General features: G+C 46.2%; 1 protein-coding gene across 1 annotated transcript in view; it reads right to left on the bottom strand.

The window, feature by feature from the left end:
• Positions 1–281: 281 nt before the first annotated feature.
• Positions 282–27,046, bottom strand: part of LOC134984453 (zinc finger protein 23-like) — a 39,524-nt gene continuing 12,759 nt past the window's right edge. The window contains exon 4 of the mRNA XM_063950030.1: positions 282–3,741. Within this exon, the coding sequence (XP_063806100.1) occupies positions 2,258–3,741 (1,484 nt within the window). The 3' untranslated portion in view covers positions 282–2,257. The remainder of the gene's footprint in view (positions 3,742–27,046) is intronic.

The following is a 27,046-nucleotide window of genomic DNA, read 5'->3' as shown; positions in this document are numbered from 1 at the left end:
GTGTCCAAACAGTAATAGCAGGATAGTGTCCACGTCCCTCTCACAGTCCAGATAGTCCCACTTCCATTCTACCACCTGAATGTGACGGACAGTGACCGCCATACAAGCTCTTACACGTATGCTTATACAAAACAGAATGATGGAAACTCATAGATGTTACTTATAATCTTCTGGGGTCCACTCCGGGATTAGACATATAAGGGCGGAATTACTCAGACGGGAATATAAAACAGACAAAAAAAGCTATAATGCAATAATTAGCTGCAAACAAAAGCTTTTATTATGAAATCATACAGAGTATCCGCACCATATAGATGTAACATACAACAAACCACCGCAGATGGAACCCGGGTGACTCTAATGCACATGGTAATGTATATATATATACATATATATATATAGGATCTTGTATCCCACAACACTCCTGATTAAGATGATCAGATGAGATAAGAATGGGAAACTAGAAGTGGAAACACATTCCTATGGCCGCCATATTGTCGTGCAGCAATATAGATAGCACAAACTGGCATTACACAATCACACAAAGCACAAGTTACAAAATAAACAACAGAACAAAGAACTAAGCATGTGGGATATATGTAAGAACTACAGGAGCATTAATGAAATGAGTAACAGGTCAGTCATCAGCCTGCTTGTGAAGGGCTCTAGGGTGGAGGCCTCTTGGACTGTGCGAGGCAGCAAGTTCCATGGCCAGGGCTACAAAGATAAAATTTTGACCCCCAAATGCATTATGGGAGTTTCCTGGTACTGCTGGTAACAGTCCTTTCTCTGCAGAAATAAACAAGTGAGGCAGTAAGGAGCTTCTGGTACCTTGGACCATGTAATGTTGGGCTGGGAAGGTCAGTTAGCCGATTATTAAATAGATTTTCCATCTTACAGGCAGCCGGTGGAGGGAGTAGAGAATGGGTGTTAGGTAACAGACTGGCTGCTGCATTCTGTACAAGCTACAAGCGGTGTAATTCTTTTGCTGGGAGACCCAGGTAGAGGACATTGCAGTAGTCTGTGTGAGAGGATACAAATGCATGTATGGCTGTAGGCAGGTCTTCTGAGGGAATCAAGAGCTCGATTCTGGCTATGGTCCTCAGATGGAAGAACGAAGATTTGAATGTGGCGGATACCCGATGTCTGTGTCAGCCACAATCCAGGACCACACAAAGTTTCCGCAGTCAGCATTTTGTCACTCTGAACCCCAAAGCATAAGTCATGATGGTTGGTAAAGCTGTAGTCTTGTCCTTTGTTTGTGAACTTCTATTACGTATCACTAAGACTGAGTCACAGCCAACTGGCATCATCCACCCCTGGAGCTCAGCTAGACAACCATTTAGGATGGGATGTAGTTAATATCCCGACATTCAGAATTCCCGACAGCCGGGAATGCCAACAGCACTCACCACAGCTATTCTCACTCGTGGGTGTCTATGACACCCATAGAGTGGGAATAATACCTGTGGTGAACACAATGAGCCACTGCGCCTGCAGCATAGCGAGAACAGGGAGCCCGCAAGGGAACTCTTTGCACTCACCCCACTGCTGGTATTCCACTGTTGGTATATTGACAGCCAGCATTCTGTCCACCGGGATAGCATTACCATCCCATTTAGTATTGGTGTTGGGTTCTCAGTACATGGAGCAAAAGACAAGTCATCTGCATAGAAGTGGTAGGCCAGGTCATGACGTCTGATTATTTCTACAAGTGGTAGCATGTATATTGCAAAAAGTATAGGAGATAGGATTGATCCTTGAGGAACAATGCATGGCAATGATGATTATACTCAAGAAGATTAAAATGGTTCCTCACTTGGGTAATGTCTAATGTGTTTAACAAGATCTGATTTATTTCCCACACTCAGGGAATGGAAACGGCTTCTCACCTGTGAGTTCTCTGATGTTTAACAAGATGGGCTTTACTTAAAAAACATTTCCCACACTCAGAACATGGAAATGGCTTCTCACCTGTATGAGTTCTCTGATTTTTAATCATATTTGAGCTCTGTGTAAAACATTTCCCACACTCATGAGCATGCAAATGGCATTTAAACTGTGTGAGTTCTCTGATGTCTAACAAGATGTGATTTACTTGAAAAACATTTCCCACACTCTGAGCATGCAAAAGGCCTCTCACCTGTGTGAGTTCTCTGATGTGTAACAAGATTTAATTTATTTAAAAAACATTTCCCACACTAGGATAAGAACCTTGAAAAACAATGCATGGCAATGATAAGTATACTCCAGAAGATTAAAATGGCTTCTCACCTGTGTGTCTTCTCTGGTGTGTAACAAGTTGTGATTTCTGTGTAAAACATTTCCGACACTCCGAACATGGAAATGGCTTCTCACCTGTGTGACTTCTCTGATGTTTAACAAGATTTGATTTCAGTGTAAAACATTTCTCACACTCAGAACATGAAAATGGCTTCTCACCTGTGTGACTTCTCTGATGTGTAACTAGATGTGCTTTACGAAAAAAATATTTCCCACACTCAGAACAGAAAAATGGCTTCTCACCTGTGTGACTTCTCTGATGTGAAACTAGATGTGCTTTACTAAAAAAATATTTCCCACACTCAGAACAGGAAAATGGCTTCTCACCTGTGTGACTTCTCTGATGTGTAATAAGATTCGATTTATTTAAAAAACATTTCCCACATTCAGAGCATGAAAACAGCTTTTCACCTGTGTGACTTCTCTGATGTTTAACAAAACAGACTTTACGTAAAAAACATTTTCCACACTCAGAACAGGAAAATGGCTTCTCACCTGTATGAGTTCTCTGATGTTTAATCATATTTGAGCTCTGTGTAAAACATTTCCCACACTCTGAGCATGCAAATGGCATCTCAACTGTGTGAGTTCTCTGATGTCTAACAAGATGTGATTTACTTGAAAAACATTTCCCACACTCTGAGCATGCAAATGGCCTCTCACCTGTGTGAGTTCTCTGATGCGCAACAAGATTTGATTTATTTAAAAAACATTTCCCACACTCTGAGCATGCAAATGGTCTCTCACCTGTGTGACTTCTCTGATGTTTAACAAGATTTGATTTCAGTGTAAAACATTCCTCACACTCAGAACATGGAAATGGCTTCTCACCTGTGTGACTTCTCTGATGTGTAACAAGATTTGATTTCCGTGTAAAAAATTTGCCACACTCAGAACATGGAAATGGCTTCTCACCTGTGTGACTTCTCTGATGTGAAACAAGAGCTGATTTGCATGTAAAACATTCCTCACACTCAGAACATGGAAATGGCTTCTCACCTGTGTGACTTCTCTGATGTGTAACAAGATTTGATTTCCGTGTAAAAAATTTGCCACACTCAGAACATGGAAATGGCTTCTCACCTGTGTGACTTCTCTGATGTGAAACAAGAGCTGATTTGCATGTAAAACATTTCTCACACTCAGAACATGGAAATTGCCTCTCACCTGTCTTAGCAGGCTGATGGGTAATAAGCTTTGTGGGCTGCGTAAAACATTTGGAATCTATTGAACAGGTAAATACTGAATCTACTGTCAGAGCTGTAACAGATGCACCAACATCAGAGTGATCAGGAGAACATTTCCCAGGATCAGAGGGACCAGCTGATAGAGCTGGATGTATAATTGGGGTAAAGGGGTTATCTCCTGGAGAATCCTGTATTCTGTCATTATCTTTTATGTCACAATCCGGGGATAACATTAGATGTCCTTCTGAGATATTCCTGCTTGTGTGTCCATCTGCTGGAAATAAAATACATTATGGAAACTCAAATTGGCAAATAATTATAAAATGAGTAGACAAGACCCAGGATGTCATAGGGTACAATTGATAACACTGTAACTCGTACTATAGTGCTGGGTTTGCTTTAATGTTTAAAAAAAAAAAAAGACTAAAATGCTTGGACTGGAGCTTGATCAACGCTGAAAGCTCATGTGGGATTACTAGAGGTGACATGGACGCTCATGTGGGATTACTAGAGGTGACATGGACGCTGATGTGGGATTACTAGAGGTGAAATGGACGCTCATGTGGGATTACTAGAGGTGACATGGACGCTCATGTGGGATTACTAGAGGTGACACAGACGCTCATGTGGGATTACTAGAGGTGACACGGACTTTCATGTGGAATTACTAGAGGTGACATGGACGCTCGTGTGGGATTACTAGAGGTGACACGGATGCTCATGTGGGATTACTAGAGGTGACACGGATGCTCATGTGGGATTACTAGAGGTGACACGGATGCTCGTGTGGGATTACTAGAGGTGACACGGATGCTCATGTGGGATTACTAGAGGTGACATGGGCGCTCATGTGGGATTACTAGAGGTGACATGGATGCTCATGTGGGATTACTAGAGGTGACATGGGCGCTCATGTGGGATTACTAGAGGTGACATGAGCGCTCATGTGGGATTACTAGTGGTGACATGGACGCTCATGTGGAATTACTAGAGGTGACATGGACATTGCTATAATAAAACACCAAAGAGAAAGTGTTCTGCTGTTTGCGCACTAATAAATAATATATAACCTTTATTTAGTACAGTAAAGTATGTAAGATAAATCAGTGATACATTAAACAGAAAGATAAGTATATAAAGAGGTGAATAAAGTAATAAAAAAAAATCCAAGTGTGTTTGTTGTTAGAAATCAGCATGTATATTATATTGGGTGTTAATTGATTCAGTGTTGGTAATCCTGTTCAGTAATAAATTACACTCAATAAATCTTATTCATACCAGGGCTGGCTAAATTACACGTTATATTCTATTGTGGCAGAGTTTCCTCCAGCTGTAATCGCAATGTAACGTCATATGTATAAACACTTCATGGGGGGAATTCAGTTGATCATAAAAACTCCCTATCTGTTACGCACACCAGTGCTAACAGGAGTATACCGGTGTATGAACAGAGAGGGATGCGAAGCAAACGAACTCACAGACAGTATAACATAACATACACAGGAGGTGATGGAATAACTAATAAACACAAAGTGAATGGAGAAGCCCAAAGGCTCAGGAACTGGGTGTCTCCCTAGTGTCAGGAATGCTCAGATGGAATAGAGCGGACAATGAAGCGAGATGTAGTGATTTAACATGTGGAGCACCCGAAATGATGTTGCTAAGAGCAACAGAAAAAACCCCAAAGGGTTACCAACGGGTGTGGGAATAAACTCCTTGGTCAGAGATAGAAATATAGACACAATGAGAGTATCCACAATCCTAACCCCCACTTGCAGGGCACAGGTTCAGCTTACTGCCACTAAGCTGACACCTGGACGCCCTGCACAGTGAGGGAGGATTAAGCAAGCAGGTCTGAGAGTACAGCCGCAAACCTGCTAGGTTCACAGAATAGCAAGAGAACCCCAGCAGGTTAAACAACTGACTCCAGTCTTACTGTTAGGTCCGGATTGGCAGAATGAAGTACCGAATCCCAAGGCCTATTCGCAGTAAGCAACAAGTAAATACAAAGTCACACAGTACTAGCTAACTCTCTGGAACTGACTAACAAACAAAGATTCAGCAGCATTTGCCTAGCCTGAGAGGATGGTTTATATAGCAGGTGCTGTCCACGCCCCACTCAGACCTCACAGACTGTGAGCACAAAACCAGCGCCGGATTCCCTGCCGTGCACAGAGCCTGTAACCACTACACAGTAAAAACCCAGACCAGAGTATCAGGTGCGCTCAGGTTACTTCGCTAACACTTGCCTCCCGGTTGCCATGGCGACGTGGCAGCACAGAGCAGGAGATCCTAACAGTACCCCCCCTCTGACGAGGGGTCAAAGAACACCTACCACCAGGTTTATCGGGGAACTGCGAGAAGAAAGAGCGTATCAGTCTGGGGGCATGAAGATCACAACTGCGCACCCACGACCGCTCCTCCGGGCCATACCCCTTCCAGTGCACCAAAAATGACAGCCGACCCCGAACCATCTTGGAGTCAAGAACCCTTTCAACCACAAACTCCCTCTGACCCCGTATCAGAAGAGGAGAAGGTCTTCCACTGGAAGAAGGATTACTAACCGCCAGTTTTAAAAGGGAACAATGAAATGTTTTATTGATACCCAATGAACGGGGCAGATCTAACTGAAATGCCACCGGATTGATAACCCTGGTGATCTTATAAGGGCCGATGAACCGGGGGCCTAACTTACGAGATGGCTGTCTTAACTTCAAATTCTTGGTGGACAACCAGACGAAGTCTCCTAATTTGAAGCTCCAGGGTCTTCTCCGCTTATCAAAAAACCCTTTTGGTCACTAATGACACAGACACAAGGGCTTTCTTCACTTTCCTCCAAATAACCCTAAGGGCCGAAACCACAGAGGAACCACCAGGCGTGGAATCCAGGGGGTCAAAAGAATTGGCCTTAGGATGATGCCCACACACAAAGGAAGGGAGAGATCCCTGTAGCAGAGTGAGCCGCGTTGTTATAGGCAAACTCCGCCATGGACAGATGAGCAACCCAGTCAGTATGACACTTGGAGACATAACATCTGAGGAACTGATCCAAGGACTGGTTCACCCTCTCAGTCTGCCCATTAGACGGTGGATGGTAGCCTGACGACAAGCTCACAGAAATCTGGAGATCAGAACAAAATGTCCTCCAGAATTTGGCCACAAACTGGGATCCACGGTCAGAGACCACATCAAGTGGCAACCCGTGGAGGCGCACAACATGCTGCATAAATAACTCAGACAGGCGTCTGGCCGATGGCAACCCAACCAGTAGAACGAAATGCGCCATCTTCGAAAACCTGTCAGCGACAACCCAAATGGCTGTCATCCCCGAGGATTTGGGCAAGTCCACCACAAAATCCATGGAAATGTGGGTCCATGGCTTAGATGGAATAGAGAGTGGATGTAATGGGCCGACAGGAACCCCTCTAGGAGTTTTATTTCGGGCACAAACGTCACATGCCCGAACCCACTGATCCACATCCCTAGCCACCGAGGGCCACCACACCGCCCTAGACAGCAACTCCCGAGTTCTGGCAATACCCGGATGCCCTGCCGACCTCTTGGCATGGAATTCCAGGAACACTCGCTGTCTTAACCTAGGAGGCACAAACAAGAGACCTACCGGAAGGTCTGGAGGAGCCTGCTCCTGTGCTCTAAGGACTAATGACAAGAGGTCCTGGGTAATACCCACTTTAATACATGATGGAGACACAATGGGCAATGGCTCCTCGGTGGTCTCTTGGAATGGAGCAAAACTCTGCGAGAGCGCATCAGTCTTGATGTTTTTTGACCCAGGGCGATATGTTATAAAAAAATTAAAGCAAGCAAAAAACAAAGCCCATCGTGCCTGCCTGGCATTGAGCCGCTTCGCTGACTCTAAATATGCCAGATTCTTATGGTCGGTGAGAATTGAGACCATAAACTTAGCCCCCTCAAGTCAGTGTCTCCACTCCCCGAGTGCATCCTTTATAGCCAACAATTCCCGGTTACCCACATCATAATTCATCTCGGCAGACGAAAATTTACGGGAAAAGTAAGCACAGGGATGAAGGTGATTATCAGACACCCCCATCTGAGAGAGCACTGCCCCAATACCTATCTCAGAGGCATCCACTTCCACCACAAAAGGATGCTCTGGATCTGGGTGTCGCAGCACCTTGGCCGAGAGAAATGCCCTTTTGAGACGGGCAAAGGCCGCTTTGGCCTCACAAGACCAGTGAGCAACATACGCCCCTTTCTTAGTGAGTGCCACCAAGGGGGCCAGTATAGACGAAAATCCAGCGATAAACCGTCTATAAAAATTCGCAAAGCCCAGAAAACGCTGTAGCGCCTTCAAACTAGTGGGCTGACCCAATCCAGGACTGCCTATACCTTAGAACCCTCCATTTGGAAACCTTCTGAGGAGATAATATACCCTAGAAATGCGATTTGCTGGACTTCAAATTCGCACTTCTCCAGCTTCGCCCCAAGCTGGTGGTCTCTGAGTTTCTGGACGACTAAGCGTACATGCTTCCAATGTTCCTCCAGGGAATGGGAGAAGATTAGGATGTCATCTAGATAAGCAACTAAGAATCTATCCAAATATTCCCTGAGCACATCGTTCATGAATTCCTGGAAGACTGCCGGGGCATTAGAGAGCCCAAAAGGCATCACCAAATATTCATAATGCCCTGAGTGGGTATTAAAGGCAGTCTTCCATTCATCCCCCTCTCTTATTCGGATTAGATTGTAAGCACCGCATAGGTCAATCTTAGAAAAAATGGTGGCAGTACGAAGCTGGTCAAACAAAACCGAAATGAGAGGCAGTGGGTACGAGTTTTTAATCGTAATACGGTTCAATTCCCTGAAGTCGATGCAGGGTCGCAATGAACCGTCCTTTTTACCCACAAAGAAGAACCCCGACCCAACTGGGGACTGTGAGGGTCTGATAAATCCCTTAGCCAGGTTCTCCTGAAATTACTCTGCCATAGCCTGAGTCTCAGGACGTGACAGGGAGTACAACCTGCTCTTGGGAAGCTTAGCATCCGGCAATAAAGCAATGGCACAGTCATAGGGGCGATGGGGAGGTAGTACCTCCGCAACTTTTTTGGAGAACACATCCGCAAAATCTGCATAACATCCTGGCAATCTTAGCTGCGAGAGCCTGACTGGAAGGCTCGAGCAACTCCTGAAACAATCACTACCCCAACTAAGAATCTCCCCAGAGACCCAGTCAAATTGAGGGTTATGGGCCCTTAACCAGGGTAACCCCAAAACCAATGGGGCAAAAGAACAGACAGTCACATAGAAAGACAATTTTTCAGAGTGTGTGGCTCCAATAAACAAAGGAATTTGGCTGGTGCAGGAGGTAATTTTACCCTGGGATAATGGTTCCCCGTTTAACCCACAGATCTCAATCTCTGATGCCAAAGGTACTGAGGGAACAGAGTGTTCCAGGGCGAATTGACGGTCCATGAAAACCCCATCGGCCCCACTGTCAACAAAGGCCTCAGTCTTGACAGTTTGACCGAGGATCTCCAAAGTCACCGGAATGAGAAAAGTCTTTTTGGGAAATTCTGACTTCTGGCCTGACAGGATATTTCCCATCACCCTCAGGCCCTGAAGTTTTCCGGCTTTTCTGGGCATGATACTACAACATGACCTTTATTCCCACAGTACAAACACAAACCCTGCTGTCTCCTCCGCGTCTTCTCACGCCCCAATCTGCATAGGCTCCTCGGAATATTCCTCAGAGTCTGAGGTTCCCTTGGGAAAAAAGGAAACTGACGTCTCCCTTTCAAGCCTATGCTCTCTCAGCCGTCTATCCACCCGGATGGATAACTGCATGAGCTGATCCAAGCTATCAGGCGAGGGATATTGTACCAGTTGGTCCTTTATCTGGTCAGAAAGGCCCCTTCGGTACTGGTTTCTCAGGGCTGGGTCATTCCACTGGGTATCATGAGCCAACCTCCGAAACTCCGTACTATAAACCTCAGCTGGCCGTCGCCCTTGCTTAAGGACCGTAATCTGAGCCTCGGCTGAAGCCATCTTGTCAGGGTCATCATACAAAATGCCCAGTGCCGTAAAAAAAGCATCCACATTTTTAAGCGACGGACAGTCAGGCTGCAACCCATATGCCCAGACCTGTGGGTCTCCTTGTAGCAAGGAAATCACCATGCCCACCCGCTGAATCTCCGACCCAGAAGACTGCGGCCTAAGCCTGAAATATAGCTTACAGCTCTCCTTGCAACAGAAGAACTGCGTGCGATCTCCAGAAAAACAATCCAGGAAATTTACTTTCGGCTCCTTAACCCCTGAACTTGCCGCTGTTGCTGTGGGAGCTCCGCCTGCGGGGTGTTCATTTTTTTTTTTTTTAAATATATTTCTTTATTAGACAGCCACAAAGTCACAACATACATTGTCAGATTTTAAAGTACAAGGTTATTCAGCAGTGACATACAGTCAAATTCCAGTATGAATAAAATACAGAGGATTGAAGGCTGTACAGTTTTTTGTTTTTCTTTGTAAGAGAAGAAAAATAGATGCAATTCACATCAAATAATGCAAACTCAGCTGTCTAGTAATAATGGTAGTAGTAGTACCAGGAGGGGGGGGGTGGGAGGGCGTTTAACACGCGTGCACCCCCTCCTCCAATAATAAGAAACATACCAAACAAATGAGTTAAATATCACATCAGTTGAGGGAAAGTAGGGATAGGAAAGAGAAAGGAAGAAAGAAAAAAGAAAGGAAATAAAGGAGAAAAGGATATGTTAGAGAGCAAAGAGAAAGCATTAGTACCGAGGTACCATAAATGGTTAGCGTTCGTTGCCGGGTGGGGGGGGGGGGGTTCAAATCCTTATTCTGGGCAAGGAGAGTAGCTCATGGGTTTGGAGTGAATATTATACCATGTTAATCCCTAATGAGGAGTGTCTACGCTGTAAACTAGGCATCTCATTTAAATTCATCTTTCATCCCACCTGTGGTCAAGTAATGGTTCCCACTATCCGACTAGTCCAATACCATGTAGTGTCGCGGAATACCTTCCAGATACATTCACGCCTGTCTAGGGGCAAAGTCTCTATATAGGTTCCCCATTTTTTGTGGAAAAGCTTCACTCCATTTTCAATTTGAAAAGTGGCCATTCGCCTCTCACAAAACAGTATATCTAGTAAGGCAGATTCCCGTTCTCCCATTAATGGAGCAGTTTTATATATCCAGTGTCTCAGTATCACCTGTCTCGCCACCGTGACCATCACAGTCAGTAGCGGGATCATAGAGGCAAGGTCAAACTGCGACAACCAGGATGAGGAGTCCGCGAACAGCAACGGGCCCACCTCTTCTGGAAGGGGTAATTTAAGTAAACGGGATAGATATTGGAGAAACTTACGCCAGAACCGTTTGATTTTCCTACATAACCAAAAATTGTGCGTGAGGGATGCTCCACTCTCTCCACATTTAGGGCAACTACCCGTCTCACCAGGGCGGAAGTGTTGTCTTTGAGAGGGGGCTATATACATCCTGTTTAAAGTTCTTAAATGTATTTCCTGTAGTGTGGCGGATTTTAGAGCTTTGAGGACCAGTTCAGTGTTCTTAGACATCTCGTCCATCGCGGGTGCCTCCGGGAGTTCCCGCCGCCATGAAGCAGAGAGAGGGGACCAAGAGGGGGCTGACACCTCAATCAGGTCACTATATAGATAGCGAATTTTGAATGGGTTATGTCTACAAAACGTGAGAGTATCGAGTATTGTTTGAGGAGAGGCCTTTTTACCCAGGGGGTCACCTAGGGAGGTAATGTAGTGGCGCGCTTGGAGATACATAAAGAAATTAGTGTGGGGCAAAGAAAATCTGTCACGTAGTTGCTGAAAGGAGAGCATCTGGCCACCAGGATCAAAGACATCCCTGATAGAACAAATTCCTTTACCTTTCCACGTGTAAAAGTGTCGATTGTCTAAGGAAGAGGGGAAATTAGGGTTGCCCCATAAGGGAATATACGGTGACTCAAAGGGGTTAGTATGGAACAATTTATGAATGGAGATCCAGGCCCTATAAGTGTCCCAAAACAGAATATTAGTCTTTAGTTTTTGGGGTATTTTGGAGAGTGGTGTGTGAAGCAACGCTGCTGGGGAGTAAGGGAAAAACAATGCTTCTTCCAATTCCAGGTTCGTAGATAGAGCTGATCGGAGCAGCCAGTCTGAGGCAAATTTAAATAGTGCTGCTCTAGCAAACATCGTCACATTGGGCATACTCAGACCACCTTTACGTTTGTTAATATAAGTTCGGGCTTTGGGCATGCGAGGCTTAGCGTTTTTCCATATAAATTTTGAAAATATTTGCGAGCAGAGTAGGGAGTCTTGTTTAGTAATCGTGACAGGGAGCATTTGGAGCAAATATGCCAGTTTAGGGAATATAACGGATTTTATCACGACTATTCTGCCTAGTAGAGAAAGTTTAAGATCTTTCCAGGTTTCTAGTCGTGTTTTGATTTGTTGGATAATGGGAGTGTAATTGAATGTATACAGCCGGGAGAGTTCTGAAGGGATATAAATACCCAAGTATTTTAGTTTAGTAGGGGTCAGCGTAAATTGAGAAGCGAAATCAGTATAGATGTGGGGGTCTTTTATGTTAGTCAGTGGGAGTAATTCAGATTTATGTGTGTTTATACGGTAGCCAGCAAAGGTACTAAAACAGTGTATGGTGTCGAAAATAGCTGGTATCGAAGTACGGGGGTTGGAAACAAATAAAATCATATCATCTGCAAATAATCCAAGTTTAACTTCTCTTACTCCTACCGAGATCCCCGAAAAGGTTGGTAATTGTCTCAGTGCTATGGCCAGTGGTTCCAATGCAGCCACAAAAAGCAGAGGGGATAAGGGGCATCCCTGTCTAGTCCCCCTATGGATCATTAGGGGCCGTGATAGATATCTGTTTGTGAAAATTTGTGTAGATGCATTATGATAGATAGTGCGTATAACGGCTATAAATCTGTCAGGAAATCCAAAGCGTTGGAGTGTCTCAAACAGATGGTCCCACGCCAGATCAAACGCCTTTTCGGCGTCTAAAGACAATAGGAAGTTGGGATCACCCGTCTCCACCTCGCTCAGGGACTGTATAACTGTCAGAACCTTACGGATATTGGTTACAGAATGTCTGCCTGAGATAAAACCGGTTTGGTCTTCATGAATCATTTCAGGCAGGATAAATTTTAGGCGATCTGCCAACAGTTTAGTAAACAGTTTGTAGTCTACATTAAGCAAGGAGATAGGGCGATAAGAGGACGGGAGTAACGGGTCTCTACCAGGTTTGGGTATAACTCGAAGCAAGGCCGAGTTGAAATACTGTGGGATAGTAAGGTTGGAAAAAATAGAATTAAAAAAGGCCGTTAGAGAGTCCACTATTTTAGGAGAGAGCAATTTAAAGAATTCTCCGGATAAACCATCTGGGCCCGGGGTTTTCAGTGGTTTAAGGTTTTTAATAGCCTCTGTCACTTCAGTGACAGTGACAGGGGCCATGAGAGAGTCTGACTGATCTGGGGAGATCTGAGGCAGTTGTATTTTTTCCCAAAAGGAGTTTTTAGTAGGTTGTTCGATGTCACTGTGTGAGTAGAGATTGGTATAAAAGGAGTGAAAAATATCTGTGATCGCCTTTCCGTCAGATTGTATACCAGAGGATGGGTCTTTCAGAGCAGTTACATGTTTGGGCCCCTTATCAGATTTAAGCAGATTGGAAAGCATTCGGCTAGGCTTATCTCCATATTGAAAAAATGTATATTTCCCTGCAATAAGGAATTTATTATCCATTTGTGTCAGAGTGTGATCAAATTGAGTCTTAGCGTCTCTATATTTCTGTTTGTTAGATAGCGTGGGTGAGGATTTAAACTTTTGAAATGAGGAAGTGAGTTCGGACTGTGCCGTCCTGTATGCGGCGTCTTGTTCTCGTCTATATTTCGCCATGTGTGCTATTATGTCTCCTCGTAAGACAGCTTTGGCTGTCTGCCAAAACAATGCAGGATCAGACGCGTGGGTTGAGTTATTAAGTGCGTAAGATTCCCAGGATGTCGTCAGCATAGTTTTAAAGTCTGGAGAAGCCGCCATCTTAGCAGGGAATCTCCAATGGGAATTAGTACCTAAAGTGAGTCTACCCTGTAGTACTATCGATATAGGGGCATGGTCTGAAATGGATATGGGCTTGATAGTTGCCTCAATGATCCTGGTGGACAGATCAGTGGAAATGAAAAAATAATCAATACGTGAAAAGGAATTATGGGTTGAAGAGTAGTAAGTATATTCCAATTCTACGGGATTATGAAGACGCCATATATCAATCAGTCCCAGTTGTGCAGACATGTAACTTAGGTTGATCTTGGGAAGTCGGGTCCTCTGAGACGAGGCACTCTTCTTGTCCAAGACCAGAGAGGACACCATATTCATATCTCCTCCAATAATAAGGGAGGTATGCGAATATGGGCGTAGAATATTTGTTATATCTAGATAGAATGATTTATCATAGACAGCTGGGGCATAAACGTTGCACAAGGTCAGTCTGGTGCCCTCCAAAGTTATATCTAGGACAATGTATCTACCCAGAGAGTCAATAATCTGATGGTGTACGTCAAAGGCCACCCCCTTACGAATGAGGATCGCAACCCCTCTCGCCTTAGAGGTGAATGAAGAAAAAGCTACGACTTCTTGTCTAAGCATGGTGAGTTTAGCGTGTTCAGCGGGGGTCAGATGTGTCTCCTGAAGCATAGAGACATCCGCTTTTATTTTATTTAAGTAGGTAAGGATACGTCTCCGTTTAATAGGAGAATTAATACCCCTGACATTCCACGATATTATGTTAAGTTGTGACATTTATACCACCAGTAGGAGAACACATAAGGGCCTTATCAGGTCCTGAGACAATAAGCCTCCTTATATAAGTAATCCAGAATATCATGGACACAGACTGTTCCCACCCCCACCAGCTAAGCATCTTCAGGGAAGGAGGAGCAGAGAAGAAAAAAGAAATAGTCAGAAAGTAGAGAAGAAAGTAAACATAGAGGTTAAGACAAGAACAACATATGGGAGCGTTCCCACCAGTATACATCAGTATATACTGTCTGCATGGGCTCGCTGCAATGTAGAACATCAATAAAAAAAAAAGAGAATAACAGCATAACCAACAGGCAATACCTAGAATGAACTTTAGAAACATCTTTATGACCCTTATATAAAGAGAATGGAGTGATAACTAAATTAACCCGGTAGCAGTTAAATCAAATCAAATCCACCCCGCAATAGAAGAGAAACATCAACTATATCGATCTACCGAATAATTTGAACTAAGACCTGAAATCAAGTTCAACTGTTATCGTCGTCTCTGCTTGGAGGAGACGAGTGTGAGGCTGAGGGTGACCGCATGGATCCTTCCAGCTCCGTCATAAATTCCTTAGCTGAGTCCACTGAAGTGAAATCTTTCGGACCTTGCGGGGTGAAAATGCGCAGCCGCGCAGGATAAAGTAGGGCAAATCGTATACCGCTTTTCACTAGGTGAGAGCATAATGGAGACATTTCTCTTCTGGCTCTAGAGACTTCTGCGGAATAATCCTGGAAGAGAAACAGCCGTTGTCCATCCCAGTGAAGTGGGCCCCGGCTTCGCGCCGCAGACCACATCAGTTCTTTATGTTTAAAGTTTAAGCATTTAAAGATAACCGGGCGGGGTCTGGTTTGGTTAGAGTCGCGTGGCGGACCCAGTCTATGAGCTCGCTCAATCTCCATCGAAGACAGGTCTTCCGGGATGCCTAGGAGGTCGGAGAGTAAAAACTTTAGGAGATCAGGGCCTTTCAGTGACTCTTTAAGGCCCACAATTCTCAGATTGTTACGACTCGAGCGCTTTTCCAGGTCGTCTATCTTCATCATCATATGTTGGTGTGAAGATGTTAAAGATACGACCTGTTCCTTGAGATCTTCGATTTCTTTGAAATTGGCTCCAATCCTATTCTCATTCACGGAGATTCTGCGAGTCATAGACCCAAGCTCTGATTTAAGGTCTGATACCGCAGTCATAAATTTGTCCGCCTGTGCTTGTAGTAACGGTTCCACGGTTTCCTTGATTGCTTTCACTATTTCCAAATATGAAGGAGGGGCGGGGGGGAGCTTTTGGGGCCATGGTAGATGATGATTCAACTTCGTGGTTGAAACCGACAGGGTTGAAAGACAGCGGCGGAGAGACGGGGCTCGGCTCCCTGCGTTTATTTCCACTTCTATTTCTTTGTGGTTTTGGTGCAGAAGAACTTAAAAATTTGTCCATAGTAGTAATTATGAGCTCCTGAGGGTCGGATAGGTGGGATGGTATGCCTTTGGTCATGCAAGAGTGCAGAATTCTACATCACAACTGCTGGTGGTGCAAGTTCACATAACGCTGCGAAATGTGTCGACTACAGGCAAACTGAGGATGGGCGCAGTTCGCCAAGTTGTCAACGGGATGTAATTGTGTCAACCGGGTATAAATTTGATGTCGCCAATCTATGCAGGAGGGCGAGCAGGTTGATTTAGAGAGCGTGGCAAATATACTCAGTGGTGTAATATATCAATTATAATGGCAATCCGGCCAGCGGCATCGCCGTATGAGCACGCCCACGAAAGAGTAATCAGTAAGTAATGGATTAGTCGTTCTCACCTCTCACATACGTGGCGACAAGAGGGGGGTAGTGGATGTAATTCACTTTGTGGCAGCAGACTGGAGAAACAGCACCGCTTCTGAGAATCAATAGTGATGTTATATTCCCTTTTCTCCGCAGTGTAATCTGGAAGTTGGCCAGCTCGGTGGAAGGATTTGACCAGCTGGGGATGGAGGGAAGTGAGGCTTAGTAGGTCTGTAATGTTAGTGTGCCAGTTGATCTCCTCCAGCCCTCCCCTTTAACTGTGGGGTGTATAGGGCTCCCCAATTGCACAGATCCCTGCAATCCCCACTAACTGCAGCAGCTTATATTGTCAGGGGGAGAAGGGTATAGAGAGGAGACTGCAGAGAGGAGACTGGAGGGGAGACTGCCACCTCACCAAGAGTCCGCGTCTGGCAGGGAGAGAGAGCCGCGCTGCTGCAGGACCGGAAGTCCGGGGTGTTCATTTTAATGGACATCTCATTAAATTGTCGAGTCAGGACCTGCACCTGATCGACCACCTGTTGCAAAGTATTTTGAGGGGTATGCTCACAAAATTTCAACAGGAGTAGGGCTGCTGAATATGTTACGCACACCAGTGCTAACAGGAGTATACCGGTGTATGAACAGAGAGGGATGCGAAGCAAACTAACTCACAGACAGTATAACATAACATACACATGAGGTGATGGAATAACTAATAAACACAAAGTGAATGGAGAAGCCCAAAGGCTCAGGAACTGGGTGTCTCCCTAGTGTCAGGAATGCTCAGATGGAATAGAGCGGACAATGAAGCGAGATGTAGTGATTTAACATGTGGACCACCCGAAATGATGTTGCTAAGAGCAACAGAAAAAACCCCAAAGGGTTACCAACGGGTGTGGGAATAAACTCCTTGGTCAGAGATAGAAATATAGACACAAGGAGAGTATCCACAATCCTAACCCCCACTTGCAGGGCACAGGTTCAGCTTACTGCCACTAAACTGACACCTGGACGCCCTGCACAGTGAGGGAGGATTAAGCAGGCAGGTCTGAGAGTACAGCCGCAAACCTGCTGGGTTCACAGAATAGCAAAAGAACCCCAGCAGGTAAAACAACTGACTCCAGTCTTACTGCTAGGTCCGGATTGGCAGAATGAAGTACCGAATCCCAAGGCCTATTCGCAGTAAGCAACAAGTAAATACAAAGTCACACAGTACTAGCTAACTCTCTGGAACTGACTAACAAACAAAGATTCAGCAGCATTTGCCTAGCCTGAGAGGATGGTTTATATAGCAGATGCTGTCCACACCCCACTCAGACCTCACAGTCAGCACAAAACCAGCGCCGGATTCCCTGCCGTGCACGGAGCCTGTAACCACTACACAGTAAAAACCCGGACCGGAGTATCAGCTGCGCTCAGGTTACTTCGCTAACACTTGCCTCCCGGTTGCCATGGCGACGTGGCAGCACAGAGCAGGAGATCCTAACACTATCCAATTATCCGCAAAAAGTGATAATTCGCCAAAGGTTTTAGTGCAAATGTTTAATTTTCTCATGCAATTGTCGCAGTACTGTGCAGTTGTGCAGTGTTAGAACTCATGTGAAAGGGTTTATTAGATTATAAAAAACAATAATAAACAATAACACTTGTTTATCAGGCGCAAGTTTCCCTTAAGTCTAATTGAACACTTGTAAATAAATAATTGTAGTTGCTGCTCCCAACAGGTGATTTGGATTATCACCTAATTAAAGACAATATTTGGAAATAAATGAGAGCGCAATTGCAATTAAAAATATAGTAAATACTTTAATACATGCACAACATATATTAGACAAAATTAAAAACAAAGTTATTCTAAAAGGTTATTCTAAAAAGTCAAATTGATTATTGGTGCTTGACACCCCCCCAGAGGGTTCCACAACCTGTAACTGATCCGGTAATTGCCTGTAAAGAGTGGCTGTCACAGTGTCCCTGTCAGCCCGTGCTCCGTACTCCACAATTATCTACAACAATCTGTGAGCGGCGCTGCTGACAGCCACTCTTTCCTCTCTTCATACGGCATTTGGATCCAGAGAGGTGTATGCTCCTTCTCCCTCCGCTGCACCAGATATTGGGAAGTTTATTGCTATTGAACTCCAGCAGCGGTGAGCATCAGATTTACTTCTAAAAAACCATCATTCTGTGGAACTCTATTCAAACATAGTAGAAAAAGCTACCAACATTTGAGACAGTGATTGATTTACAGGCAATTACCGGATCAGTTACAGGTTGTGGAACCCTCTGGGGGGGGGGGGGGTGTCAAGCACCAATAATCAATTTGACTTTTTAGAATAACTTTGTTTTTAATTTTGTCTAATATATGTTGCGCTCTCATTTATTTCCAAATATTGGGTTTATTAGATTGTTTCCTACTGTATTGTCTTACTGACCTATAGTTTCCTACTGTATTGTCTTACTGACCTATAGTTGCTTACTGTATCGTCTTACTGACCTATAGTTTCCTACTGTAGTATTACTGACCTATAGTTGCATACTGTATTGTCTTACTGACATATAGTTGCTTACTGTATTGTCTTACTGACCTATAGTTTCCTTCTGTATTGTCTTACGGACCTATAGCTTTCTTCTGTATTGTCTTACTGACCTATAGTTTCCTTCTGTATTGTCTTACTGACCTATAGTTTCCTACTGTATTGTCTTACTGACCTATAGTTCGTACTATATTGTCTTACTGACCTATAGTTTCTTAAGTCTTTAGAATGCTGACGTGATGGAGAATAAGAATAATTACACCGTCACTTTTGCCAGAGAAGTTTAGTATCACCTAATTTGTCTCCAGAAGACAGGGCCCCTATAAATGGTTGACCAAGCATCTGCTGCCCAGGTGCCTATATCCAGGTTGTTTCCCTAGCCCAAAGGGCCTATAGCCAGGCCCTTTCCCTAGCCCAGGGGCTTATAGCCAGGCCCTTCCCCTAGCCCAGGGGCCTATATCCAGTTAATTTCCCTAGCCCAGTGGCCTATAGCCAGGCCCTTCCCCTAGCCCAGACGCCTATAGCCAGTCCCTTCCCCTAACCCAGAGGCCTATAGCCAGGCCCTTCCCCTAGCCCAGAGGCCTATAGCCAGGCCATTCCCCTAGCCCAGTGGCCTATAGCCAGTCCCTTCCCCTAGCCCAGACGCCTATAGCCAGGCCCTTCCCCTAGCCCAGAGGCCTATAGCCAGGCCCTTCCCCTAGCCCAGACGCCTATAGCCAGGCCCTTCCCCTAGCCCAGACGCCTATAGCCAGTCCCTTCCCCTAGCCCAGAGGCCTATAGCCAGGTCCTTCCCCTAGCACAAGGCCCTATAGCCAGGCCCTTCCAGTAGCCACTCTAGCTGATGCTGTAGACCTGAAAATACAAGGTGCTCAAATAAACCGCCAACAGGAATTCTCTCCCTCTTTACATGATCCGCACTCTGTACACAGGGATGGTCTGGATACCTTCTCCAGGACATCCGTACAGAATGCCCATAATCATTGGTTTCCTCATGAATTATGAAGCAAATCTCTACCTATGAGGTCTCTATACTAGCAATGCCAGTACCTTACGGACCAATTTTGTATTTCTTCATCCTTTAATGTATACAGATGTTACATACAGGTCCCATTACTCTGCTTTAGAAATTGGGAACTATGAAGCGGTTCTGGGTCCTATCTACGGTATGGTCCCCTGAAGCCAGCGACCTCCCATGGTGCATTGTGCATGCATGCGCAGAATACCATTGGCGACATCCAGGACTGATACAAAGATCGGACCGGTGATCTCCGGTAGTGAGCTCAGTTCTCGGTTTGCCTTCATGTGGCAGAGAACCAACAAGTAAGCTACAGAAAAAGGAGAGTTATGGTAAAACTTACCTTTGTTTACTCTCTTTGAGGTCCATAGGGTCCACAGGGATTACCATGGGGGATGCAGGTGGTGAAGGACCTGGGCAACAAGCAGTTACGTTTCTGGTATCTCAAGAAGCATTGGTCCTTCCCCCCTATACCACACCTCCATACTCAGGCATGCTCAGTTTTGCCAACAAGCCCAAGGCAGGAGCAGGACAGGAGAGAAGGGAGATTGTGGCACACACAAGAACACACACTTTCTGATAAGAGTAGGGAACCGGTGACTACGAAGAGTCACCCACAGAAGCCAGGTGTGTCAGGGTGGGCAACCTGTGGACCCTATCGACCTCGAAGAAAGAATTAACAAAAGGTAAGTGTGGCCGGAGACCCTGGGGGCCACATGGTTAATGGCGGCCACGGCACATAAGGGGTTAAACCTTAAGTGCCCAGCGCCATTTTAAGGACAACTGGTGCTAGGCACCATATTTGAAATGTACTTAGAGCGGCGGGCGCGGACTGCTTAAAAATATGTTTAATGATGTGTTTTACCATGTTATATGTAGTGCTCTGTGCACAGCTGTAGGATTGCATGTTTACATGTATTTATATGTAAGATGTGGTCACATGTATTTTAAAGGGAAAAATGCACTTACTATGTAGGACTGAATAATGATCCCCTACCTTCTGTGACCAGGAAATGGGCTGATAATTGCCCTCTCCTAGCAGATCTTGTGAATGAAAAACGAGTTTTATGGTAAGAACTTACCTTTGTTAAAACTCTTTCTGAGAGGTACACTGGGCTCCACAAGGATAGACATTGGGGTGTAGAGTAGGATCTTGATCTGAAGCACCAACAGGCTCAAAAGCTTTGACCTTCTTCCCAAAATGCATAGCGCCGCCTCCTATATCACCCCGCCCCCGTGCACAGGAGCTCAGTTTTGTTACCAGCCCAATGTAGTAGCAAGTAAAAGAGACGACAACTGCCAATTGCAACAAACACACTCTCCCAACAGGAGAAGTGTCAGCGGCTAATGCCATACCAACCCAAAGAAGCTCAGTGCGTCAGGGTGGGCGCCTTGTGGAGCCCAGTGTACCTCGCAGAAAGAGTTTTAACAAAGGTGAGTTCTTACCATAAAACTCGTTTTCTGATGCGTGGTACACTGGGCTCCACAAGGATAGACATTGGGGATGTCCTAAATGGGAGGGGACTCACAGTAGCGGGCACAAGAACCCGGCGTCCAAAGGAAGCATCCTAGAAAGCGGTGGTATCGAAGGCATAGAACCTAATGAACATGTTCACTAAGGACCACGTAGCCGCCATGCACAATTGTACAAGGGTCGCACCACGGCGGGCCGCCCAAGAAGGTCCAACAGACCGAGTAGAATGGGCAGTAATGTGAGCAGGAGCTGACAGACCAGCCCTCACATAAGCATGTGCAATCACCATTCTAATCCATCTGGCCAAAGTCTGCTTGTGAGCAGGCCAGCCCCATTTGTGAAATACAAACAGAATAAAGAGAGAATCAGATTTCCTAACAGAAGCAGTTCTCTTTACATAGATACGGAGAGCCCGTACCACATCCAAAGACCACTCTTTGGGAGACAAATCAGGAGACACAAAGGCCGGAACTTCAATCTCCTGATTAAGGTGGAACGAAGAAACCACCTTAGGTAAATATCCGGGACGAATCCTAAGAACCGTCCTGTCACGGTGAAAAATCAGATATGGGGAACTACAAGACAAGGCAACCAAATCCGACACTCTTCTAGCAGAGGCAATATCCAGCAAGAACACCACCTTAAGGGAAAGTCACTTAAGGTCAGCTGAACCAAGAGGTTCAAATGGAGGCTCCTGCAACGCCTCCAAAACCACTGACAAGTCCCAAGGAGCCACAGGCGGGACATAGGAAGGTTGGATACACAACACACCCTGAGTGAAAGTATGAACATCAGGCAAAGTCACAATTTTTCTCTGAAACCACACCGACAAGGCAGAAATATGAACCTTTAGGGAGGCCAGACGCAGGCCAAAACTCTAGGCCTTGCTGCAAAAAAAGCCAAAAGCTTGGCTGTACTAAACTTGGAAGCGTCATAATTGTTAGATGCGAACCAAAGTAGGAATGCCAGACCCTATGGTAAATCCGAGCAGAAGCTGGTTTCCGGGCCCGCAACATAGTTTTAATGACCTCTTCAGAAAAACCCTTAGCCCTCAAGACGGAAGCTTCAAGAGCCACGCCGTCAAAGACAGCCGGGCTAGGTCCTGGTAGACACAGGGGCCCTGAACAAGGAGGTCTGGGCGTTGTGGAAGTAGAATAGGACGCTCTGACGATAGACCCTGAAGGTCTGAGAACCAGTGCTGTCTGGGCCACGCCTGAGCTATGAGAAGCAGATTTCCTTTTTCTTGCTTGAACTTCCGAATTACCCTGGGCAGGAGTGACACCGGAGGGAACACATATGGCAGCCGAAACCTCCACGGCACCGCAGGCGCATCCAGGAATGCTGCTTGAGGATCCCATGTCCTTGCTCCGAAGACCGGAACCTTGTGATAGTGTTGAGACGCCATCAGATCCATGTCTGGAAGACCCCACTTTTCCACGAGGAGTTGAAACACTTCTGGATGGAGGCCCCACTCGCCGGCATGCACGTCCTGACGACTGAGAAAGTCCACTTCCCAATTCAGGACTCCCGGAATGAAGATTGCCGATATGGCCGGTAAATGGGGTTCCGCCCAACGTAGAATCCGTGAGACTTCCTTCATTGCCAAACGGCTTTGAGTGCCGCCTTGATGATTTATGTAAGCCACCGTGGTGGCATTGTCCGACTGTACTTGAACAGGATGGTTCTGAATTAAATGCTGGGCCAGGTTCAACGCATTGAAGACCACCTGCAATTCCAGAATGTTGATCGAGAGGAGAGATTCCTCCTTGGTCCACCGACCCTGAAGGGAGTGTTGCTCCAGCACCATGCTCCAACCTCTTAGACTGGCATCTGTCGTCAACAGGACCCAGTTGGATATCCAGAAGGGACGACCCCTGCACAATTGTAGGTCCCGGAGCCACCAGTGTAGCGACAGACGGACCTCCAGAGTCAATAAGATCATTTGAGATCTGATCTGGTGAGGCAGGCCGTCCCACTTGGCTAGAATCAGCCTCTGGTTGGGGCGAGAATGGAATCGAGCATACTCCACCATGTCAAATGCGGATACCATTAGGTTCAGCACCCGCCTTGCCGAATGTATCGACACTTTCGGACGAGAAAGGAAGCAACAAATCCTGTCCTGAAGCTTCAGGACTTTCTCCTGAGACAAGAAAAACCTCTGGTTGTGACTGTCCAATAACGCTCCCAGGTGCATCATGCTCTGAGCAGGGACCAGGGAGGATTTCTTCCAGTTGATGAGCCACCCGTGGGCTTGTAGAAACCGGACCGGCATATCCAGATGACGTAGGAGAAGATCTGGGGAATTTGCCAGGATTAACAAGTCGTCCAGATACGGCAGTATCCTGACCCCTTGACGGCGGAGTACCACCGTCATCACCGCCATGACTTTGGTGAAGACTCGCGGAGCCGTTGTTAAACCAAAAGGTAACGCCCGAAACTGGTATGGAGGTTGCCAATAGCGAACCTCAGGTATTGTTGATGTGACACTGCTATAGGAATATGCAGGTAAGCATCCTGTATGTCCAGGGAGACCATGTAGTCCCCAGGTTCCAAGGCCAGAACTATAGAGTGAAGGGTTTCCATACGGAAATTGGAAACCTTCACAAACCTGTTCAATGCCTTGAGGTTGAGAATGGGCCGGGAGGACCCATTCTGTTTCGGGACTAGAAACAGCAGAGAATAGTACCCCCGGCCCCTCTGAGCAAGAGGCACCTATACTACGACTCCTGTATCCAGGAGGGTCTGTACCACCAAGTGTAGAGTTTTTGCCTTTGTCTGGTCCAAACGGACGTCTGTCTGGAAAAATCGATGAGGGGGTCGGTATTTGAAGGCTATGGTGTAACCCCGAGTGACGACTTCCCGTACCCAGGCATCTGAAGTGGTCTTCAACCATTCCTGGGTATACCCTAGAAGCCGGCCCCCCACCCTGGGATCCCCAGGGGGAGGCCCGCCCCGTCATGCGGCAGGCTTATCGGTCTTGGTGACTGGCTGACGGGCAGCCCAGGCTCTTTTGGGCTTCGGCTTACCAGGTTTGGAAGTGCGGGCCTGCTTATGGTACGCCTGACCTTTTGCTTTACCTGAAGGACGAAAGGGGCGAAAGGACGTACCTTTAGCCTTCGACACAGAAGGAGCGGTATTAGGCAGACAGACAGTTTTGGTAGTAGCCAAGTCAGCCACTATCTTATTTAAGTCCTCCCCAAACAGAATATCTCCCTTGAAAGGGAGTACCTCCAGGGTTTTTCTAGAATCCAGATCCACAGACCAGGATCTCAGCCACAATAGTCGGCGAGCCAGGACTGACGTAGTAGAAGCCATGGCTGCCAGAACACCGGCATCAGAAGCCGCCTCTTTAATATATCAAGAAGCTGTGACAATATATAACATTGTCTAGCATGGTCAGAAGAGATTTCAGCTTCTAACTCCAAGGCCCATGCTTCAATAGCCTCTGCAGCCCATGTAACTGCAATAGTGGGCCTTTGTGCAGCATCCGTGAGGGTGTAAATTGCTTTCAGACAACCCTCCACACGTTTATCCGTAGGCTCTTTTAGAGACGTGACGGTAGTGACAGGTAGAGCTAAGGAAACCCCCATCCTAGCCACATGTGAGTCCACTGGAGGTGTTTCCCAATTTTTAGACAGCTCTGGCGCGAGGGGATAGCCATATCTGAGTCAGAACCTGAGGGGTCAGTATATGTGCCGTCTTCATCAGACGAGGTGTCAGTGACAGCAGTGGATTGTGAGGAGATAAGCGCTCGCTTAGAGGACCTCTTGGACTTAGGCGAGCGTTGGTCAGACTTTTTAGTAGTCAAGGACTGGTTCAACTTCTTTAAATGAGCAGATAAATCGTCCGCCCACGGCGGGTTAGCTGCAGGGACCACATACGGTTGTACCAGCATTGGGGGTCCCCTAGGGGGAGTTAGTTTATGAACTAGCATATGCAGAAGCGTGGAAAAAGCGGCCCACGGTGGGTCAGTATGTGCCTCCGTTGCCACAGTCCCACTGGGGGGCAAGGAGCCCCCAGAACCAGAGCCCACAGCTGCTATATTCTCCTCATATGGCCCTGTGGCTTCAGCAACACCAGCAGTGTGTTCAGCCCCAGAACCGTTACCCTCAGAAGCAGACATGATATAACTTGCAGTATCAGGTAACACAGTACAATTATCAGCAGCACTATACCTCTAAACCCAAACCCCTGCGCAGTGTAGTCAGCACCAGCAGAGATAAAGGAGAGATATGGTGACTAAATCACAGAGAAAATATGTAATACAGTATATCTTTGTGAAAATCCTATATTAGATAACACCTGACGCACCAAGCCCCCTCAGGTTATAGAATATAGGGATAGCAGGTTGAGTGAAAGACACAAAATGGACACCACTCAGCTATCAAATGCACACACAGATAGTCACAGTCTGTACAATGCAGAGGTTATTACTGACAATAATACTGCACTGGACTAGCTTACACAGCTATATAACAATAGATATAACAGTACACAGTAAGAACTGGATGTATATCACAGGGTAATTGTACTATAAAACCCTGACTAAATGCACACTTTCTTACTAACACTGACTAAAAAGGCAGGTAGAATACTTAAGTGTCGTGTAAAGGTCACAGCGCTGACAACCAGGCGGCTTCACATAGGAGGATTTGCCCAAGCAGTACCAGGAACAGTGAGCTGAGGGATAATGGCGCCACAGACACTGCCAGGGAGTGAGGGAGAGACAGATATGCAGCTCCAGGGCGGGAACACTTGCTGGAAATGGCGCCCTGGGGCTGGGGGAGGGGCTTCAGGTCTAAGCTCTATCCCCCTGCTGGCAAAACCACTGGGTACTATGGGCGATATAAGAATTGGTTTAGAGAGAAAACCTGACCTGCGCCCATGCCCTGGTGATCTAGTGGGATCGCCTGTACTGCCACAGTGTCCACCGCCAGCGTGCGCGCGCGGCCCGCCTCCCACTGACCGCGCCAGATCGCGATAAAGACCGGGTCCCGCAAGTGGGACCCACTTACCACCTCCCGAAGCGCGGCCACGCGATCCCGGAGAGCCCCAGCCGTGTGTGTCTAACGTGAAGAAAACCGGAGCCTCCGCTGTAGGTACCCGGCCACCAGGGCTCGGGAGTGTACAGCGCCGCTGGGGGAGAGATGGAGCTGCAGCAGGCAATGTCTACTGACATCCAGCACAATCTGTGCCTCTGCTGCAGCCCTTGTAGTCTTCTTTTTTCCTCAGAAAAAGCTTTTTCTAGAGCTGCTGAGCAGCCCCTCCTGTTACATGCTTGCACTGCAAGCACCAACTACAAACTGAGCTCCTGTGCATGGAGGCGGGGTGATATAGGAGGCGGCGCTATGCATCATGGGAAGAAGGTCAAAGCTTTTGAGCCTGTTGGTGCTTCGGATCAAGATCCTACTCTACACCCCAATGTCTATCCTTGTGGAGCCCAGTGTACCCCGCAGCAGAAAAACCTTTTTGATGTTGGACAGTGCCCGGCAGGTAAATGCTGAGACTGTGTGAATATGTAAAGTGGTATGGATTGGTATGGGTTTGGAACCTGTATTTATTTATGTAGCTGGTTTGATTGATATATGAATCCTGAATGGTATATGCAGGAAGGATGAGGAACATTTGTTTGGGAAATCAAATACAAACCGTATCTTGAAGCTATGTGATAAATGTATCATAGGCGAATTGTAAACTCCCTGGTGGTAAGGACTGGACTTTAAAGGACACCAAACTGTGTGTGTGACAGAAAGGAGGAAATTGCTTCATGTACATACATCCTTTTAAAATGTAATTTATAAATATTTTGTAAGATATCCTGATTGGATGGAAAGGACTCAGGGGGGGGGGGGGGGGGGCTACCCCCGAGATGCAGTGTGGTTTCACTGTATAAAACGAGGAGGCCTGTGAGCTCTATTATAACAACTACTTTCTGCTGTAACATCTTGCTGTATT

This window comes from Pseudophryne corroboree (assembly GCF_028390025.1).
Source record: "Pseudophryne corroboree isolate aPseCor3 chromosome 3 unlocalized genomic scaffold, aPseCor3.hap2 SUPER_3_unloc_56, whole genome shotgun sequence".
Lineage (NCBI taxonomy): Eukaryota > Metazoa > Chordata > Amphibia > Anura > Myobatrachidae > Pseudophryne > Pseudophryne corroboree.
This window is presented reverse-complemented; position numbering and strand designations above follow the sequence as displayed.